Consider the following 22511-nt stretch of genomic DNA (forward strand, 5'->3'; position numbering starts at 1 on the left):
TAATATAGTCTTAAGCATGCAAAGATGACAGCAATATTTTTATATTCACACAAGCTCATTAGGGTGTTTGGGGTAATAGCCTGTTCTGACAATAATTAGGAAGATATTTTATATATATATATATGTATATATATATACATATATATATAATATATATTTCTGCTTTATGAATATAACTAAACTATATGCCATGGAAGCTATCTAGTACATTATTGAGTTTCTGGGAAGGATCTAGCTAAACCCAAGATCAAGTTTCATCTATGATACAGACACCGATTTCTGGAGAGACCTTCAGTCAGCATCCACGTTCTTAGCATCTTTTAACACATGACATTTGGCCACATTATGTGGCAACCACTTTGCCCCAGTGCTTCTCATGAAGGAACAGGATACCATACTAGGAGAAGCAGAGACTTTGGCTTCCCATGTGATTTTGACCAGAGCGAAAAATAAAACAATTTGACAAAACTGAAAAATCTTAACTTAAAAAGCTAAGTTTGCATCAAAAACTTTCAGTGAAACAGGAAATGCTCAAATGATAACAGGAATGATAAACGCTGAGAACAAGAAACACGGAAACAAGCACATACACAAAACACTAGGGGGACAGACTCATTGCAAGTAATCTTTCAGGGCTTTTTCCATTGCTCAAACGATAAGCTTCTCCAGCACCTCAGTGTAATTCTTCCAGGGGTTGAATTTAGCCACAATTGTACACGAGGGAGCCAATTAGCAAAGTGACTCAAGATCCCACTGTCAAACTTGTGTTGCCAACACTCCCGGCCTACAGATTCATTCCAGTAAATGAAGGAAGGGATGGAGTAATGCATATGCATATTTGGGACAATCTTATCTATGAATAATGAAAATTCATATACCCAAAGCACCATGATGCATGAAAACATGGAGCTATTTGGGCATTCGCTTCTGTCCTCTTTACTCCTCGGTCTCTAAGACCTGACATCCAAGTGCCTCTTAATTATTTGTTCCTCATCTGTAAGATGAGGATGAGTCCCAAAGAGATAGACTTAAAACTGGAAGGACCCATACAGTTCCCTCGTTCCATCCTAGGAGGAAACTGAGTTTCCAACAAGTTAAATGATTGTCAATGGCCACTCAGCAGATCATAAACAGCAGAAATGAGCATTTAACTGATTTTCTTGACTCCACAGCTGGTGTCCCTCCTTCTTTAATGCATTCACTCACTTCTCTTCCTCTCCCCTTCCAAACCAAAAAAGGGAAGACAGAGACCCACATCTTTTCTCTGTGTCTTAAAGTTACAAGGAGGGTTTCTAAAGACAGAATCCCTCACTAATCCACCTAACACAGAGCTACTGAACTGATTTTTCCGAAGAACAAGTCTGACCAGGTCATGCTCCTCCTCAGTGAATTCCAGTGGCTCCCTAGGACTTCCAGAATCAGATAGAAATTCCCCAATTTGGCATTTCATGTTCTTTCCAATTGGACCCTAAACTCTAATTTCCAGTTTTCTTGCATATTGCTCCTCTCCTCACATCATAAAAGCCACTTTATCTCCTGTTTTGGTACCTATTATCCTTTATCCCTTGAATATATTTCTTCATTACAGTTTCCCAGAATCTCCGATTTTCTTAGAAGTACAACTCAACTACCACCTCCTAGAGTTTCCTAATCCCACTGGAGATTACCATCTTTCCCCCCAAAATCCCCTTCTATCTACTTTGTATGTACCTATAAGTATATCTGTCATCTCTCTGGAGTAGACCATATGCTCCTTGTGGGAAAATCGATTGCTTTTCCTTTTGTCTTGGTATCCCCAACCAAGTAAGTGCTTAACAAATGCTTGAACTAATAATGGTCATGTCTCTCTTAACCATTATATTTGGCCAGCACTAATTAAGAGGTGAGTCGAAGTTGTTGTTTTTTTAATCCTTCTTGAGAGGGGCAACCCAAAGACTAAACATTTGATTTTGCAACCCTAAAATTCAGAAAAAGCCATGAAAAGACTTCCTTTGGTAATGAGAAGGACTGGAATGACCAGCTCAGGGGAGCAGTCCAGAGCAGGTACTTCCATCCATAAAGATATGTGATACACTCACTTTAGAGAGCAAACAGATGCATACCATATTAACAACTCTTGCCTCTGGTCTCTAATTTGTCAATGAGAGATCCGAGGCATATGTATCCCCTAATTACTTTTGATGTTCTTCCTTCCCTTCTTTTCCCCCAGTCACTCAGCTTCCTCCCCAATGCAAGATAGTGGGAACATCAAACAGGATGCAAGACAATACAGAAATAAAGGTTTTCAACTTGTTCTTACTCTTACATTCTCCAAAATTCGTGGAACTGATTTCTCTCTCTCTTTCCCCCTTGCTCAATCCCGACGCAGGCGAAGGTGACATAGCTGTAATATTAATTTTACAGTTTTGCAAAACTTAATGTATCTGCTTTCTTTGAAGTTCATTTTAATTTAATTTTGATTGATAAAAGGAACATGCAGTTCAGTTTTCACACATAGCACAGTAAAGGTCAGAGCTACTTTGAATGTTAAATGACTTTGATGACACTGAATTCATTTGAAAAAAAAATACTAGAGTTTCTCTCATGGTGTATGATGTAGTGGGTATTTGTATGTATGTACTTTCTTGCAGAGGTAGGAAGGGAGAATTTACAATCACACTGTTAACGGTACTATGAAACAATGTAGATCACCCTATGTTCCAAATTTTATATTTCTAAATAATTCAATTTTAATCCATTCATGATTTTTCTAAGGTTTATCTAATTTTTAAAAAGTCTCTTAAAAGAGACTTGTTTATAGATATGCTTTCTTAGAGAATGTACTTTGCAAGGGATTTGTTTGGCTGAGTTGCAAGTTATCTTTTATGTGCAATTATAATTTCTCAATAGATTTCTTTCATTTATACTTGATTGTATTCCCCGAGAGGAACGTTGAGCTAGTGAAGAGAATCTCAAATCCCCATTGGATGAGAACTCTCTCTCAGGACAATGTCTCGTTGAGTGAACTCTTGATTATTGAAACCCAGCGTCTGCTGCAGATTTGGTTTGGTCTATAACTAGCAATAGGTAACAGATGTAATAGACATTACAGCATCTTATAGGAGTGAATTCAGCAATTCTACACCTGTAGGCATGGGTCTCCTGGGTCTGAGCATGATTACAGTATTTTGTTAATATGAGGGCTTAAAGCATTTTTCTTCCTAACTACTTTGTCTCAAGGCAAAGTTTAGTACCCAGACACTTGATATGGGCTGTTTTCCAAGTGGCATTAAAAACAAACATTCAAATAAACAAACAAAAAAAAAATGGTACATTTATTTGAAATAGTCCCAATTTTGTTTTCTAAGAGGAATTGACAAAATCGGGATAGGATTAGAACTGGAATCCAAATACTAAAGAGACAGCATATTTTCTCAAAAAGATTTCCAAAACTGCTTTATAGTGCTCATCTTTACTTTTAATTAAACATTTAAGCTCTTCAAAGGGATTCATTAACACATCTGCAATTCAGATTAATTCATTCTGTCACTGCTGTTTTGACAGATGGCCATATGTAGGATATGGAATTTTGCAAAGCATCCAGGCCATGTGAGAAAATGTGATAGCAGATTGTGTTAATCTTCAAGCTAACTTTAATAATAAAATGAAATGTAGAAAGGCATCTTATAAAGTAAATTCTCAACAAAGAGAGGGATGATGTGTTACAATGACTGCACGGTTACAGCAAATATCTTATTTCATGAAGAGTGCTTTGCACATTTTAAGGTCTGAATTTGGAGGGGAGGAGAAGGGGAAATGGTCAAACCCAGGAGGTCCAGTGCATTCTAAACTGCATCCATAATCAAGGCGTGTTGGAAAGGGATGGCAGATATGGAACCACATTCAGTCAAGATAATATTCCCCAAGTAGACTAGAAGCTTGTGGGAGACAGGGAATGTTTATCATTTAGTGTTTTTATCCAGTGTGTTTGCACATAACATATGCTTAAGTTTCTCTTGCTTTGGATCAGAAGACAAGATCAAGATCTTTTCACTGGGAGGACTTTTTAAAATGACAAAAACTATTCAATTTTGGAAACTGACCCGTGGTCCTTATTCTACTAAATAAATCTCATCATGAAATCCAAGCATTAGGTAAGCTGTCATTATCACCTAAAGATTTAGTCTCTGATCACTAAGTAAGAAGGAGATATTCTTTTGTTTTTTAACCACCCATTTTTTAAAGGCTGCAAAGGAATTGAGGTGATTATCGAGCTGGCATTGTTAACTCCAAAATGGATCCTTGCTTACTGTCACTGACACAAGTTCAAGAAAAAAGGAAGCTGTTAGTGACAAGGTCTTATTAATTTCTTTCTAAAAGATAAGTACTTAGATTCCAAGTTTTAATGGGAATGTCATTTCTAGATCATAGGAATCACAAAATGGGATTTTGCTTAAGAAAGCCATGTGATCTCATTTTACGAAGAAAAACTGAGAGTCAGGGCTGACCCAGGGAGAAAGTTTCAAAGGTAGGATTCCAACCTGTGTCCTCAGACCTCAAGTTCAGCACTCTTTCCACTACACTATGTTTTTTGTTTTTGTTTTTTTATTTTTTTAATGGCACTGGAACTGTGAACTCTTAAACAAAAATGAACTCTCATCAATCCACCTGGCCCACTGCCAGCACTTCACAGCACAATTTCCTTTCTGAGTGGATCATATACAGATGTACATCCACGTCTGTGTACTTTACAGACCAGGAATGAGGTCAGAGAAACAAGAGCTCCATCTCCATTGAAGTAGAGCCGTTCAATTGAAATGTGCCTCTTGAAAAGGGGAGGTACAATTAATGAGGAAACTGAAGTTAGAGCAAAATGACTACTCCTTGAACCTTCTCTGAGTACTTCAGCTCACTGCTGACTGACCAAACACAGCAGTCACTGGAAAGCTTTCTGGTACTGAAATCAAAGAGGAATCTCTTATCTTCATCTGACTGTGGATATCTGAGCCCCTGACCTAGGATGATCTGCCGAGGGTAAACGTGGATATTCAGTTTGAAAAAGAAAAGACTCTGGGACAGGATGAGGGTTAGGGAAACAACAGCTGTCTTGAAACATGTTCACATAAGACAGAGAAGGAGGAGTAGCTTGTTTTGTTTGTTCCTATTGGGTAAAAGCCTTGGGAAGAAGTGGCAAGGAGGCAACCTGTTAACAAGTAGCACCATCAGAAAGTGGAAGGTGGTGGGCTCCTCTCCACTGGATGTCTTCATGCAGAGGATGCACATCTTTTTGTTGGGAATAATTGTGGGGAGACTTTTGTTGATCACGCTTTTGACTAAGTGGCTGTTCCAACTCTAAAATTCCATGATTTTGATTTATTTTATTACCACAACTGTAATACTGAAAATCAAATACTATTTTCTACTTGTCAAAATCCTGATGATAAAAAGGACTTGCATTATATGCAGTTTTAAGGTCTTGGAAACCCATTTCTCTCAGCTCTGAGATATAATAATTATAGGAATGGGGAATAGGGCTATGATTCCACTGATATGGGAACTCAGCTGGCTATGATTCCACTGATATGGGAACTCAGCTCCCTTTACCAGTGGAGGCTTGCATCTTCTCTGCATCTTATAGACTCAGAGGGTCTAGAGGATCGTACAGCTAAGAAATGTTTGAAGGACTTAATTGCAAAATTACTGACTCTCAGGTCATCATTCTATTTACCCTTTGTCATCTTCTGTGTTACTTTACTTTTCCTACATACATCTACCTTCATATTCTTCTTATATTGCTCCTATTTCCATGAAGAGAGGCTTTACTATCACAGTAAGGCAATTCCTGTGCATTTTGTAGGAGATTAAAAAGTCAGTGGAAAGTCCGCAAGGCAATTGCAATCAAAATATTGATGGAGCAACTGTCCAGCTTGCTTTGGGAAGGCTGGACATGTGTCAACACTTCCATAAAGAGAGTATCCATTGCACTGGGTTGAGCTATCTATGACACTTCTGTTTTCTTGGCCTTGGGACTCGGTGGTAGTCTCATTTCTCTATGAAACTGTTACCACAGAAGAACAGCAGCATCCTCATTCTGATCAGCATCTTTAATGACTTTATAGTTTTAACTTCAGCTTTTTTTGAATAAGAAAGTTCATTCAAATTTAAGAATGGTCACTATGAAAAGTAACAATGGAACTTATTTGTCCCCTGAAGTAAGAATTAGGGGGAAGAGAATTCTGAGACACCCACTCTTAACTCCTGAAGAATCAGAGTTTCAAGATCATCTTGCTTTGCCAAATAGCACTATGGACATTTGGTCCTAAGAACAAAGAGATAATCTGGTCTTAGAGCCAGGACTAGTGATATCCTATTTTGATTCTCCTCTGGTTCCAGAAAAAAGGAAGTTAAGTTCTGGAATGTCTCTGTGAGCAAAGGAACACACTGTACCTACGTTCATGTGGATGGAGCTGGGAAACCTACTTATAGGCACTGTGATTATGAAGAAATCTTGAGGGTTTTTCTGGCTTCCCCTCCCAGATCCACAACCAAGCCCATTTCTCTCAAGGCATTGTCTAAAAAGTGGCTCTTAGGTTTTGGGGTCCCCTCAGGGGCCATCTCATTCAACCCCTTCATGATTTAGATGAGGTAAAAAAGGTCCAAGAAGGTCACAATTAGCCAAGATGGCAAAGGTATTATATAAATGGCAGAGGCTGGATTAGAATCCAGCTCCCCCGACTTTGAATTGCGCAGTCCCCTCCATTGTTTCTATGGGGGGAAGGAAAGCAGTTTGTTTCTCTCCTCCTTCTTTTATCCAATGACCCTTTAGCTAGAAACCAGGGAAGGACATTAGCAGCATCCGCTTTTTGGTCCCAGATCTACACCGGGACTTTCCATAACAGGCAAAGGTGAGAATTCGGTATTTTATACTCACTTCAGCCTGTCCTAATCATGCAGAACTTCCAGTTATATCAAGGAGAACTAATTGAACACCCCCCCCCCCCTTAGGCGTTTTAGGTTATCTTCTCATTCCTACCCAAAATGACTCCTCTTTCTGATTAATATTCTTCACAAATTGCCTTTTAATGACAAGAGAAATTAGAGTTAGGAAGCAGAGCCTGTGCCCTTGTTAAAAATCCTCCAGCATCTCCAGTGGGTGAGTCTGCTCCCTTCCTCGTACACGGGGACAAGCTAAGGCCACAGCGCCACGCCAAACATCCTTGTAAATAATGACAGCAAAAGCTACTTACTGTAGCTATTGGTTTAGGGGATGATTAGAAGAATAGATAATGGCCTAAAATCTACTGCATTTTGAAAAATCAAGAAGGTGCTAAGAAAGCATTTAATTTCTTCCCATTATCTTTGCAATCTAAGCCAATCACATTTATGTCCTATTGTATAGCATAGCTACTGCACAAGAAGAGTTTCTGAGCTCAGGGCACACGGTAATCTCCACTCAAGAAGGAATTAATGAGACAGCATCTCTTATCTTCAGGTTCTTTTAACTGAAGGGGGGAAAAATCCATTTTCATCCAGGCTCTTTTTTTTTTTGAGCATCATCAATTTCTCTCTCTCTCTCTCTCTCTCTCTCTTTTGAACAGAAGACATAATTGAGTCCTTATAAACGTCCGGCAGATTCGACTTGCTGATCTCAGCAGCATTCAACTCCAGCCCTAATTTACATGCATCCATTTAGCAAACTAAAAACCCTATATTTTCAATAAATAGCAGAGAGGGGGAAGTCAGGGACCGGGGCCGTCAAGAAACGGCCCCACTGCCGCCAGAATCACAAACAGAGGGATCTGCCCGGTACTCACGTCGGCTTTCATACATGCTCCTGGACTGAGCCCAGATTTTGAAGGGATCTGGCTTTTTCTGTCCAGAGCTGTCTATTTGGTCTGCTGCTGGGGCCTCAGCGGGAGGGAAGTCGGGCAGCGCCTGTGTGCTGTGGCTAGGGGAAGCCGTGTGTCCGCTCCGGTGGCTGGAGACGCTATGCTGAGAGCTGTTTTGGCTATCTTTCCTCTCCAGTGGTTGCTGTCGGAAAGGGAAAGAACAGAGGGTTATTATTGGTCTTCCGAGTGGGTGTCTGCCCATCATTTTCTCTTTGTTCAGCATTTCTGCATACACATATATAAATATATAAACAACATTTTGGCTCCCACCTTGCTACAGTTAATGCTGAATGCAGATAAATTCCCTGGCAATGGGCAAACAGAGAGATGGGCAGGAAAAATGAAAGGATGGCATCGCAAAACTTACTAGGGTAGAAAACAAATCAAATTTTCATTAGAGTTTCCTTACGCATCACGCAGGTTTGCAAAGAGAGGCATCTGCTTTAATATTATTACTGTGGAGACAGCGAGCTGCCAAAAAATATAATCAATGTTTTAAATTTAAAGCCTGTAAAATCCAGGAAAAATTAGAGTAGGGCTCCAGTTGGACCCTCAGCTTGTTTTCACTGCCCGCATTTGGCTAAAAACACTTGCCTTATATATGAATGGAGAAAGGCACTAGATCTGCCATTTCATTGATATAGGGATAAAGAAAATCCCTCCGCCAATAACAATTGTTTTCTTCTCTGAAACTCTTGCTTTTGGAGTTGGCATCAATTCTGAACCACTGCTTTAGAGTTTCCTAGACTACCAGAGTTCAAATTAAACTAGATCAATAAGCAAGTGCTCACTATGTGCTAGGCACTATGCTAAGTAAGAAAGGTAAAGACAGTCAATAAGCATTTATTAAGCACCCATCATGTGCCAGCCACTGTGCAAAGTGCTGAGGATACAAAGAAAGATAAAGCACAGCCAGTCAGTAAGCATTTATTAAGCACCCATCATGTGCCAGCCACTGTGCTAAATACTGAGGATACAAAGAAAGACAAAGCACAGCCAGTCAGTAAGCATTTATTAAGCACCCATCATGTGCCAAGTACTGTGCTAAATACTGGGGATCCAAAGAAAGATAAAGCACAGCCAGTCAGTAAGCATTTATTAAGCACCCATCATGTGCCAAGTACTGTGCTAAATACTGGGGATACAAAGAAAGCTCAAACACAGCCAGTCAGTAAGCATTTATCAAGCACCCATCATGTGCCAGGCACTGTGCTAAGTAAGTGCTGGGAATCTAAGGAAAGGCAAAAGACCATCTGTATTCACCTAGAGCCCCCAGCCTAATGAGGGAGACAACATGCAAAGCATGCAAACAACCATGAACAAACAAGATACAGACAGAAAAAACAGGAAATAATCACAAAGGAAAGTCACTAACATTACAAGGATTTGGGCAAGGTGGGATTATCAAAAATGGGAGTTTAGCTAGGAATTAAAGGAAGCCAGAGGAGGCAGGAGACAGAGATGAGATTAAGGAAATTGCCCAGCAGCACATTTCCAGTTGAAAAGGCAAGACTTTCCAGCTCAGTTTTTCTAGTTCTGACGACAGCTCTCTATTCACCATCATATATTGTTTCTCCCTCTAAGATGCATTAAGGACACACATCAGGACTTGAATCGTCGATAGGTATAAAACAGACACACTAGGTGCGATAGTTTCCCCCCATCAGAACACAGGGGTCCTAGAGCAAAGGTTTGATTTCGTCCTTCTATCCTTAGTGCTTGGAACATAGTGAGAATTTTTCAAAAAGACTATCGAGTTGAATGGAATTGACTACACCCAGGCCAGCATGATGTAATTACTGGAATTGATGCAAATAAAGAAAAAGGGATGTAGTAATAACAGGGCTGCTTTTTCCTAATCAATTAGGCGAGCATGAAATTTCACCTACCAACATTCTACCCTTTATCTAAAATGAAACCTCACGTCCTCATTTGCTTTGCTTAAGGGGATTTCAACTTGGTTTGTCGAATATATGATTTGCAATTACTGTTATAGGAGTCAGAGGTACAAATGGGATTAGGGAAGAGAGTTCTGCTTAAATTCCATTAGTGGGGAAATTCATTAAAGCCAAACCGGCAAAAGACCTATTTAGTCAAGGGCTTGCCCATTTGGAAGAAAAGCTCTTAACCTCAGAGGAAATGGAGAGAGGGGAAAAGGGAGCAGAGCAGACTGGAAGAAAACACAGGGGATGTTTATTCATTCAACAAGCATTTATCACCCCCTGCCTCCTCGAAATTAATTGGTTATTTGGTAGCTAATTTGTAGTGATTTATCTATGTATAATTAGACAGGGGACATTTTTAAGTTTGGTCTTTATAGTCGGTATCAAATGCATAGAGGATTCTAAATAAACATCTATTAAACGAGTGAGTTAGAATCTCTTGGTTCCTTTTCCTAGTAGGGGGATCTTGGTAAATAGATGAGTGTAAAATGGTCATCATACTCATCTTCTTCATGAATGGAACACTGCTTCTGACTGGAGATGGATCTCAGAGGTTATCTAGCTCGATTTCTTTAACAAAGGGGAAACTGAGGCTCATTGATCTACCCCAGAGCAGACAGGATTCATATGTAGGAAGGCCAAGACTTAACAACCTTAGGTTGTGTGGCTCAAGTTCAAGTTTTTTTTTTTTTTTTTCTGTAGCACATGACCCTGATCCTGCCTGACCTGAGACCTCAGTGCTACTGGAAAATTCAATTTACCTGCTGTAAAATGAGAGAGTTATACTAGACAGCATCAAGCCTATGATCTTATGTAAAACAAAATTAGAAAGATAAATGCCCATAAACCAACTAGAAAACATTTGGGGATTAGCAATGGTTCCATTTCCAGATTCATGGTTCCAGAACAGTTTTTGTTTTTTTAAGTCCTTTGAGCCAAAGTAGCTTCATCACCAAAACTTATTTTATGGCTCTGAAAAATGAGCAAACCCTCTTTTTGTCTGTCTCCTTCAATTCTTTCCCTCAGGAGAGACACACACACACACACACACACACACACACACACACACAGAGTCTCTGTCACTCTCTCCCTTTCTCCTTTCCTATCCTCTCTCTCATACATATTCTCTTCTTGTATCATCTCCTCTTTTCTGTTTCTCTCTTCTCTCCCTTTCCCTCTAATTTTCCCTCCCCTTCCCTTCCTCCTCTCTCCCCTCTGTCTCTTTGTCTCTCTCCTCTCTCTCTCTTTCCCCTCTGTCTCTTTGTCTCTCTCCTCTCCTCTCTCTCTCCCCTCTCCTTTTCTGTTTCTTTCTCCACTCCTCTTTTCTGTGTTTTTCCCTTTGTCTCTCTTTTCTCTATTTCCTCTTTGTCTTCTGTTTCTCTGTCCCTGTCTCTCTCTCTCTCTCTCTCCCTCCCTCCCTTCCTCCCTTTTCTCTCTTTCCTCCCCTCCTCTATTTCCTTTGTCTCTCTCCCCTCTCCCTTCTTTTCCTCTCCTCCTCCATGCTTTCCTCTCCTCCTCTCTCTTCTCCTCCCCTCTCCTCTCTCCTCCCTTCCTCTTCTCTCTTCTCTCTCTTCTGTCATGTCCACCATGCTTGCCAAGTCTCTTTGTCCCTGCTTCCTTGGATCTTGATAGCTGACTGACATTTGAAAAGAAGGAACAACATGAAACCATCAGATTTTTTGTTTTTTTTTTTTGCATCCTGAGCTCAATGAAAAGCTCACTTCACCAAGCTAAAGAATTTCTTATGAACTAAACCCAATTTCAATAATAATAAAAACAGACTGATAATAATATCACTCTATATGGTTTTCCAAACCCTCCACACTCTTGATCTCATGTGAGCCTTCCAGCATCTCCGTGAGGGATTCTCTCTACAGAATGTACAGTGCTATAGGATCTTTGACCTAGAGTGGCAAGGGATCTCAGAAACTGAGTTCAACTCTCCCATTTTACAAATAAGAAAATTGAGATTCAGGAAGGTTGAATGATTTGCCTGATATCACGCAGGCAGTGTCAGAGAGGGGATTTGTAGAGACAGACACTGGCTCTTTTCCTCAAATCATACTATTAGTAAACAAGTGAGAAGTCACTTTCAAATGCAGGGCTTCCTGATGTGTCCAGTCTCTCCACTATCCCGCTTGAACATTTTTCTGTATATTAAACAGAAATTGGGATTTAGGGGAATAACTCATTTAATTTTTGAAGCCAGCATGTCTGGAGAGCTCACTAAGTTACTGCTGATCTTGTTTAGCCTGCTAGAGGGACAAGGGAGGCTTCTTCGGGGGACAGTTATTGGGAAATGAGGGTGAGATGAAAAAGCAGAAGAGATCAACAAAACTGAAATAAAGAAAAGCTTGAGGGAAAGTGAGAAAACCTTCCGAGATAGCATCTAGTTCTTCCTGAAACTGCATGGAAAAAGTTAATCCTTTCTCCAATCTAATTCCATCAAAATGTTTTAGAGAAGGGGCTCAGATCTGTCAGCTACAGGAATTGGTCCCAAAATGCCTCAGTTTAGCAGTGGGCAAGCGAGGCCCTGGTGCTATCTGATAAATGAGCTCTGAGAAGAAACTGATCATCTCAGTCTTAGCTGGAGGCTCTTTTTTGGTGCATTTTTCCAACAAAATAGGTACCTTGGGGAGGGTGGGGGGGAATCAGGGTAACACCATAGAGGGCTAGGCCAAATGAGATCAATAAGATAACATGTCAATGGCTTTGCAAAATATTTTGTATATAAATGCTATTTATTATTATAATTATTATCTTAATACCAGCTAAGACGCCCATCCTCCTAGTCTTGTAAACAGTCACAGAGAATAAATCCTCTCCCATACCCTAGTTTATTTTATTTTACTTAATAGTATTTTTCCAATAATACATAAAGATAGATTGCAACATTCATTTTTGTAAAACTTTTGACTTCCAAATTATTCTCCCTCCCCCATCCCCAGGAACTTTGGATGAAGCCCATTAACTACCTCTTGCCAGAGAGGTGGTGGACTTAGGGTACATAAAGAGACACAGAGATTTGGAGGCATGGTCAACGTGGGAATTAGTTTCACTTGAGTATAACTATTTATTACATAGGTTTTCTTCCACCCAGCCCCCTTTTCCCTGTGAAATAGGAGAAAGAGAAAATAATTATTTTTAATAGATTTTTTAAAATTAAATTTCATTTAAAAACTAAGGGACGGGTGGTTGAGAAGTTGCAGCCCGTTCCATCCCGATGCCTCTGAAGTCTAACCTGTCTCAGTTTCGGAGAGAAATAACAGGCTCGGGAGTCTAACGCCATTTATCCAGCTGGGGCTCATGAAGAGTGAATTAATCCCAGAGTTAAGTAATGGTGCCAGATGCCTTGGGCTCACCTTGCTGTTCCCATGCACTGCAGTCAGGCTTTTTTTCAAGAGCTATAGTGATCAATCTTGTCTCACTTCTACTTTGTCAAGCAGAAGAGACAAGGCTAAACTTGGAATCACAGCACCCAGGCTAAACCTATGACTTGAATTCAAATCCTGACTGCTCTGTCATGCTGCCCAAGTCTCAATCTCTCTGGGTCTTGGTTTTCTAATCTGGGAAATGGGCATCTTGGGCTATATGATGTCTAAGATGCCTTCCAGCACTAGGTCTGGAATCCTATGATCTTTTCCCTGGGGACAACTACTCTTTCATTCTCTTTCCAAAAGGAATCCTTTGTATCACGTCCACTCTGATCTCTAACATCTTTCTCAATGTATCCTTTGGTCCATAACAGCTGATTTTTTTTCTTTTGCATATGCATTCACATAAATGTCTTGGCAATATGATTAAACTAAATTTCTTGGGAGGTAAACACAATCTCAATCAACAGCATAATAACGAGAGGCAGCTTGATATCATCAGCATTGTTTTATATAGTGCTTTGAAGTCTTGCAAAGCACCTTAAAGATATCATCTCATTTGATCTTCACAACTCCTCTTTTAGGTGGGTATTTTTATTATACACATTTTAGAGATGAAGAAACTGAGGCAGACAGTGGCTGGGATCAGCCGGCTAATAAATGTCAGAGGATTTGCCATCACATTCTAGGAAAGGCAGCTTTCAGAATGATCTGAGCACGAGAGAAAGAGAGCAAGCTGAAAATGTCCTCTAGAGCTGAATTTCAAGAAAGCTTTCCTTTGGTGGTTTGATTTCTCACTTCTCATCATCCTGCTCCCAGAGTGGTAAGTGGGTGTACACGCTGTCTGCTGGCAGTCGTATGAAACCATGGACAGTTCCATCCCTGAACTAAGCTTGGGCTGAAAGGCCTTGTTCCCCTTGAGAGACAAGAGACCTGTGAGCTTCAGGTAAAGCATGCTGGATTGAATTAGACCATTTTTCTACCCCAGTGTAGGATAGCCCTCCACCTCCTCAATAAAGGATTCATTTCAGGACTGCTTTCTAGATGATTACAGATGCTTTATGGAGAGCTTGGCAAAGCAGCATTTCAGCCAAACTATACCTCTGTGTTTCTTCTAAGCGCTTTCTAAATTTTGCCCCTGGTTTGTGGGAAATAAAAATTAAATAACATCTCCAAGATGTGTTATAAAAACAGAGCCCGGGTGAGGATCCCACTGAGTAACATGTTCTGAGCTGCATTCTTTCCCCCACCCCCCATTAAGAGTTTTCACGTAGATAGCCTCATTTCATTTTTTTTAATGGAACTCAATTAGGAAAATGACTTAATCTGAACACGGATTCTGTATTTAAGATCTTGTTAGAGATTCTGGCTTTCTAAAGACAGGATGATAGCATCCTGCAAGGAGTCCGCAAGGCTCAACACCCACCAGATAAGACATAAATATGCTAATTGGTTAAGACATACTATCCCTTCCTGGGTGAAGTGTCAAGAATCTTCTACAAATAGAGGCCATATTTATACAACTCTCCAATAAAGGTCATTGTTTGCTATTTCAGGAGTCTGTAAAACCTCCCAGGAGGTATGGCCTCTGGAGTATATTACTGGCCAAGCTCATCAGAAATACCAGATCTTACCTTACTTTGCATCTTCCCAAACTCCCTTTACTTACTTAGGATGTATTCTATATATAATAGTCTAAGTATGGGCAGAGGAGCTATCTCATTTTTGTCTTTATACCTCCTATGTCTAGCACAGATCCCGACTCTCTGTACTTTTTCTAGAAGGAGAAATTGGTCTGTTGATTCAGAGGCCTGATGGACAAATTCAGAGGGAACAGGGATGGATATAAACTATGAAACTTTGGGTTATTATCACCAGCTCTGGCACTTAGCTCTGGGGGAGCTTGTGACCCTCAGTTTTATCATCTGTAAAAGTGAAGGAGAATGGGTAAATGGCCTCTGAGGTCCTTTGCAGATATACATCAATGAACCTATGCTTTATCTGCCTAGTAATCAGCTCCAGTTAGTTAAGTTAAGGGAAGTTAAGGGAAAGAACGGGGGAAGGATTGGTGGGCTTGGTTCTAACAGAACAGTGGTTTCATGGTTAGAGAGCTAGACTAAGTCCTCCTGAATCTCTACAGATACTTCACAAAGGAGAATTGCTACTATAATGGTCATTGTCATCAATATCATTATCATCATTATTATCAGCCAGGCTTTGGTAATAGCTGCTTTATTTCTCTGTGCCTCAGTTTCCTCACTATAAACAAGGAAACTGTAATCTTTGATCTCTAAGATCCCACCTAATTCTAATATTCTATGATCTGGAAAGAGAGGATCCCTCATATTAACCAGTATCAACAATAGCAAGATTTATTGTAACCGTGCTAAGAACAGAAAGACCCCAAACTGGGGGCAGATTTCTGTTCTTCAGTGGCCAAATTCAATGGGGTATAATCTGTGGGAGAAAGAGTAACTGGTCTCACTTGGAACAGCTTTGCTGTTAAGTTTCCACATCTGTAACACAGGGTAATAAAACTCACAATATCCACCTTACTTGACTGTTATAAGGATCAAATGAATTAATTTAAATTTACTGATGTATATAAAATTGCATTGCAAACTTTACAGCATCATGGGAATGTTAGTATCATTGCAAGTATTATTTTTTTGAATGGGACTTATGATTTTATTCCAGGAAACACTTAGGGAGTTTTCTCCCTCTACCAAGAAATCCAGTGCATTTCCAAAGATCAAAACATGACAGCTCTGCAACTTCTGGTCTTGGGGAATTCTCTAGAGCTCCAAGGATCCAATGGCTTCTCAGAATCCCATGGCCAGCAGAGTAAGAACCTGACACCATGAGAGGCTATCTATCCACTACTGTAGATATTACTGTGCCACAATGGCGGGAGCATTACTGCTATTATTATAATTATTGTTGTCATTGTTATTACTCCCTGTTCTCGGGGAGAATAGTCAAATGGGGAAGCAGTAACAAGAAAAAGGGACAAGGGGAAAATCAGCTTATCAGTATTTTACTGAGTGCTTTACAAATGGAAATATCTATAATGTGAACTGAAAATATTTGCTCTGAAAATCAAATGAATATAGACAGTACTTAGAAATCTAAATGATAAAGAGAATTAGCATGGCACAAATATGACAAATCGATCCATTTTAAAGCAAAATTGTGAATCGATTTGTCATTTGTAGGCCACATTACTTCTTGTTGACTTACTCGCTGAGGCCTCGGTCTACAACAGATCTTGACACTATATTCAGGAAAGCAAACAAACACACACACATACACAAAACAACAAACCACTGATGTATCGGTAATTAGGCCCCTGTGTCACCAAAGATTGAGTGGAAAACAGGGAGCTGTCCAAGCTCTACAACAAGAAGAAACCTTTTTGTCCTTGCTTATCTTAGCTGAATGCAAACTTTACTATTACTGTATGTGTGGTCATCTTGTTAGTCTTCAGATGTTGAGTACTTTCAGATGTGTCCTATTTGAGTTTTCTTAGCAGAGGTATTAGATTGGTTTGCCATTTCCTTCTCCAGTTCATTTTACAGATGAGGGAACTGAGGCAAATAGGATTAAGTGACTAGCTCAGGGTCACATCAGCTAGAAAGTATCTGAGGCTGGATTTGAACTCAGATCCTTCTGATTGTGCTGGTTCTCTATCCCCCTTTCAGTTTTTAGAAGCCTTATTTATAAACTACAATAATAACAAAACTCTTGACCCCATACAAAGTCAAAGCTTTACAGACTTTAAAGTACTACATAAATTCAAGTTATAATAATTTACTCTGGGTATATCCATCTTTTTTATGAATAGGAAAAATAATTGTTTGTATTCATATAGTGCCTAAAGGTTGATAAAGAATTTTATATGCATTAGTCATTTACAGATGAAAAAATGACACTTCATAGGGGATGATCCTGATTATCACTGAGGAAGAAAGGGGAAAAATTGACTGGATAAGAAAGTGTATTTTAGTTCTTGGAAGCGGACAGAATTCTTGGAAAAGCCAACCAAACCCATCAAAAATGTCTCTAGGTTTTCAAGAGAACAGAAAATAGAAATAATTGGCATTCAATAGCTCTCAAGCTTTTTTATATTCCCTAAACCACTGGAACCTCTGTTAAATCTTGACTCTGAACCTATTTTACATGACACTGGGTCCTCCATTGAATGTCTACCTTCCAAAGGATTGAAGAGAATAAAAATAAATAAATAAATAAATAAAAAGCACCAACATTTAGTAAACACCACCCCCCAATTGTTATATCTTTTAAATAATTCAGAGAAGTGGGGGAGGAGTGAGAAAGAGAAATCATAATTAACTAATAAAAATAGTTTTGGATTATTGGGGGATTTCCATTACTCATACTTCACTAATTCATGATTGAATAGGGAAGAGTACAAGGGAATTAGAGTGTTAAAAAATAAGTTTCTGCTCCAGGGGATTGATTCAGGTGAAGGAAAAATCATAGAAATCCATGAAATTGACTTGGTTTTGTTCCTGCCATTCATTAAAACAAATCAAGGGCTTCACTCAAATCACCTGGAACATAATAAATGTACTTGTGACACTAACACTGGCCTGGGTGAGGACCCGAACCACAAATTCAATGCTTAGAACTGAATCCAGCCAGTAAAATCCCTTATTAAGAGAAAGCTACAGGAAGTGTCTGGGTGGGAAAAAGCAGATCAAAGAGGCAGGCTTTTCGGATCTCATCAAAACCTCTAAATTATTGAAAATATGATGAAAAAAGCTCCTGCACAGGGAACACTGCTTCTATGCTCTCAAACCAACATGCTGTCAGAGGTTTGTGAGCCATAATGAAGAGTCTGTGGGACAAAGCCAGATTCACAAGGCTCAGTCCACTGTTCTGGACTTGGACTTGGGGGAAGGAAAGTCTAGCTCTGGGGCCATGATTGAGTCACTCAGACTTTCTGGGACTCATCTGCTTCATCTATAAAGTGACAGGGTGCGTGCGAGACAATCACTTAAGTTTCTTGCAGCTCAAGATCTATGATCCTTATAAAGAGTTCTGACGTGATTCTAGGCTATTCAATCATGTGGTCTCTGGCTGTGATTGGTCGAGTTGTCCTTTCACTGGCCTCCATATATCCTGACAGCCAAAAACTCCCAAACCCTCAAATCTGAAAAAAAAAAAAAATTTTTTTTTTCATTTTATAAGTACACAAAGTAAAAAAATCAGGGAATTGGGATGTGACACTGAAATAGATGTCCTCCCACCAAGTGCTCCCCTCATCCCGGATGACAAGGGCACCATATAGGGTACCTGCTAATTTTCCTTGAAGGGAGAATTGTAAGACAGCTGCCAGGGTAGATGAGGGGAGAGAGACACGGTGACAAGAGCCATCTTAGAGCAGACACAGACAATGGCCAAGGGAGGACCTGTTCTTTGCAGTCTCTCCCTTCTCTAGACCAACAAGAGTGCGCCCTTCCAGGCTGTGGTGACTAAGAGCCAGCCGAGTGAGACAAAGCAATGAAGGAGACTTCCCAGAACTACGATCGGAGCTTTTGACTTGCTAAGGACATCCCTTTCACAAAAGGAACTGGAAAGGAGATCCTGGTTGTGAGCCCCGTTTCCATGTGACCTCCTCTGGGTACACAGTTAGAGACACCAGAGGACTTTCTGGGGAGCAGAAACATGCAAAGGAACTCCCATGGATCACTTAGACAAGGCAAAGGCTGAGCCAGCTGCAAAATGAAGAGGAGTTCATTCTCTCCCATATCTCTGAATCCCTCCCGTTTGGAATCTGCTCATTACCGTGCTGAATCATCAATATAGGATCTCTAGTATCACAAAAGCTACTTGGCCAGAGAAAATTTGGTAGGTGGAGGCTCAGAAAGTCCTGGGCTTTGCCCACATGTTTTCTTAGACCAGTTTCTATTTTACTGGAGGCCAAATTAGTCTCTGCCTGTGACAGGGAGAATGAACATACCCACACCCACACATGCCCAAAAATGCCCACACACACACCCCCCTTGGGGCATTTCTGTGATTTGAGTGTGAGCACAGAGCGGCACTTCTGGGACTCCACATTAATGCAAGCTGACAGTGGTAGCGGCCCCAAGTCACGTGCCTTTAATCAGCACTGCTCCCAGCCACTGGAATCGCATTAATTATAACCGGGATTTTTTCCCCCTTTTCCTTAGGAGAGAACAAGAACTTATAGAGAAGCTTAAGAAAGCAGAAGGCTCCCTCTAGTTTTATTAAGGAATCTCCCCTGCTTGTAGCTCCCACAGCCACCTCCCCCTTTCTCAAGGAGCTCTTTCAGACAGGTGGAACAAAACGAGTTATAGATGCCTGAGCTGGCAACAGCCCCTATGCAAAGTTTTAGAGGTTCTCAGAGGCTAGAAGAGTCCTGAATGTGCCCATCTAAGCTTTCTAAACAAGGTTTTATGCTCAGCTCATCCTTATTTCCATGAAATAGGAAGCTTTTCCCCACTCATTAATTTCCAGAAGCAACAGAGTTTTAAAGGAGCTTCTAAATTTGTTTCTACAAGAGCCAGTCTTTCACCATCAAGCTCTCCATTCTAACCTCGAAGCTATTAGCTAACCTATCAACTAGGTAATGCTTCTAAAAGGAATCAGGATGAGAAGGGACAGCAAAATATTGATTGCATGTGTGTGTGTGTGTGTGTGTGTGAGAGAGAGAGAGAGAGAGAGAGAGAGAGAGAGAGAGAGAAACAGAGAGTTAGAAGAGAGATAGAGAGAGACAGAGACAGAGAGATGGAAGAGAGACAGAGAGAGAGATGGAAGAGAGACAGAGAAAGACAGAGACAGAGAGAGAGAGAGAGAGAGAGAGAGAGAGAGAGAGAGAGAGAGAGAGAGAGAGAAAGAGATGGAAGAGAGAGAGAGGAGATGGAAGAGAGAGAGAGGAGATGGAAGAGAGAGAGAGGAGATGGAAGAGAGAGAGAGAGGAGATGGAAGAGAGAGAGAGATGGAAGAGAGAGAGAGAGATGGAAGAGAGAGAGAGACAGAGAGAGAGAGAAAGAGAAAGAGAGAGAGAGAAGAAGAGGGGAGAATAAATATAAGAGAAACAGAGACAGAGACAGAGACAGAGGGGTGGAAGAGAGAGGGAAAGAGAGAAAGAGGGAGACACAGAGAAAGAGATGGGGGAGAGACATAGGAGAGAGAGAGACAGAGACAGAGACTGTTTAAAGAATCATACACCTGCAATATAATCCTGCTAAAATCTCTAGGAAACAACAAAGGCTGCCCTCCCCAGCAAGGAAACGTCTTCCTCTCATGGCTCAGACATCCCATGCTTTAGCCCAACACAGATCCAGGACAGAGGGGTTTTTCTTAAACATGGTTTATATTTTGTAAATAACTACCTTGCAAGAAAAAGCAAGGAGGGAGAAAGGAAATCAGAGGGAAAGACCTTAGGGGTGGAAAAATGCTTGAGAATGAAGGTGGAGCCTCTTTCAAAGGAAACAATGACATTTATTTCAAGTTAAAACAGCTAAGAAAGTCACCTACTGAAACAGTTGGGGCTTATTTTTTTCTTTAAGTGCCTTTTAAAAAATGTTCAAACACGCTTTCACGGGGCTGTTGAAGATGCCCACAAATCAGTCTGCAGTTTTAGACAATCCTCGCTGCACCAAAACGGACACCCAGAACTTAATGATTCCAACATTTGTTCTCAGATCCCCCACCCACCACAAAGCAAGCCCCCAAACCGAGCCATCCACAGCCCCGTTCCCCTCCAACCACCACCCAGAAAAATCCCAGAGTAGAGATGAAAAGTCCTACCGATTTGCCCTCTTGGGACTGGACCTGAAAAATGGAAAAGGAAAAAAAAAGATGTAAATGGTACCTTTTCCTTCAAGAAAAATCCCCAGGTGGATCAATGTAACATAGCCATCTGCAGAGTTATGTCAGATTCCTCTCTGGCATTGGAGTTACCAGTCTGTTCATATCGAATCAAAGCGAGCGAAGAGAGAGAGGGAGAGAGAGGCAGGAAGATCTGTCTGCATTAGCTATGCTGACTTGTGCTGCAGCAGCCTGGAGGCTGGGGAAAGAAATTCACAGACCTCAGCGGCCTGGGAAATTGAACACTTGGACAGAATCTCAAATGCTCCCCTGGATTAAGAGAGACTTAACTTACAATTAAGCCCCGGATATTCCCTTTTGACGCGATCTGATTGTCAATTCTATCACACCAATCAGGATGGCGGGAGAAAAACATGTTTGTTTTTTAAAAAAGAAGCACACGCTAAAAATGGACCCTCTTAAAATGCATTTATCCCTGGGCATCGCACATGCACGTCTGCCTTGGATGAGCGTATAGCCCGGGAACCCAAACGGAGACAGATAATGTTGCAATAGCACAAAAAGCTAATTTTGAACACAAACCCAAGTTTGCTCAAAGTCTACGCCGGGGAGCCAAGCCCTCGCTGGATATCAGCACATGCTTTATTGCCTGTCAGTCACCCAACCGATTTCAAATGATTCTGCTTAGGAAGAACTCTGGCTGCAAGTGGATCTTGAGAGAGAAACAGTTTAGGAGTGAGAGGAGGAATCTGCATGGACACTGGCCAGGAAAGAGTAATGTAAATGGAGGGATGGAAAGACAGGGGAGAAGGAGTTAGTCCTGGATAAAAGGTCTGGCCACATCACGCTGACATGGCGGACATAATCGAAAGGGGACAATACTCCTGACATGAAGGAGTAACATCAGCCAGTCAGCACCATTTACTTAAGCATGTGCCATCATATGAGGGGCAAACTTAAAAAATCTGAATTATTACTTGATTAGAGAAATTATCAGAGGAAAGAAACGATGATTTAATGGGAAAAAGGGGGAGGTTTTTAAACATTTACTATGTGTCAGACACCGTGCTAAACTCAGAGGATACAAATTTAAAAAGCAAGAGACATCCAGCCCTCAAAAAGATGACATTTTAATAAGTTTTTTTTTTAAATAAAGAAACATTACCTTTAAATAAATTACATCAACATAGAGGCCAGCTGATGGGTCTTTTGATCATCACAGGTATGATAATTTGGTTGAGAAAAGAGATGAAAAAATGAAGTCAAGCAGTACACTGCTGGAAGACCTGGATTTGAATCCTGTTTTACTAGCTGTATGACCAACAGGTAGTCCCTTAACCTCTGCCTCAGTTTTTTCAACTATACAATGTGGATAATAACAGCACCAAACTCAGGTACCGTGCAAGAACCAAATGAGATAGTATTTGTAAAATGTTTAGCACATAGTAGGCACTTCACAAATGTTTATTTGCTTCTTTCTTAGCACTTGAAAAGCAAAGCAA

The 22511-nt window shown here is 40.5% G+C and overlaps 1 protein-coding gene across 1 annotated transcript in view; it reads right to left on the minus strand.

The window, feature by feature from the left end:
- The window catches only part of MAGI1 (membrane associated guanylate kinase, WW and PDZ domain containing 1), a 691778-nt gene that overhangs the window by 31905 nt on the left and 637362 nt on the right, over positions 1 to 22511 (minus strand). The window contains exon 13 of the mRNA XM_031963081.1: positions 7794 to 8142. Within this exon, the coding sequence (XP_031818941.1) occupies positions 7794 to 8142 (349 nt within the window). The remainder of the gene's footprint in view (positions 1 to 7793; positions 8143 to 22511) is intronic.

Source organism: Sarcophilus harrisii, chromosome 1 (genome assembly GCF_902635505.1).
Source record: "Sarcophilus harrisii chromosome 1, mSarHar1.11, whole genome shotgun sequence".
Lineage (NCBI taxonomy): Eukaryota > Metazoa > Chordata > Mammalia > Dasyuromorphia > Dasyuridae > Sarcophilus > Sarcophilus harrisii.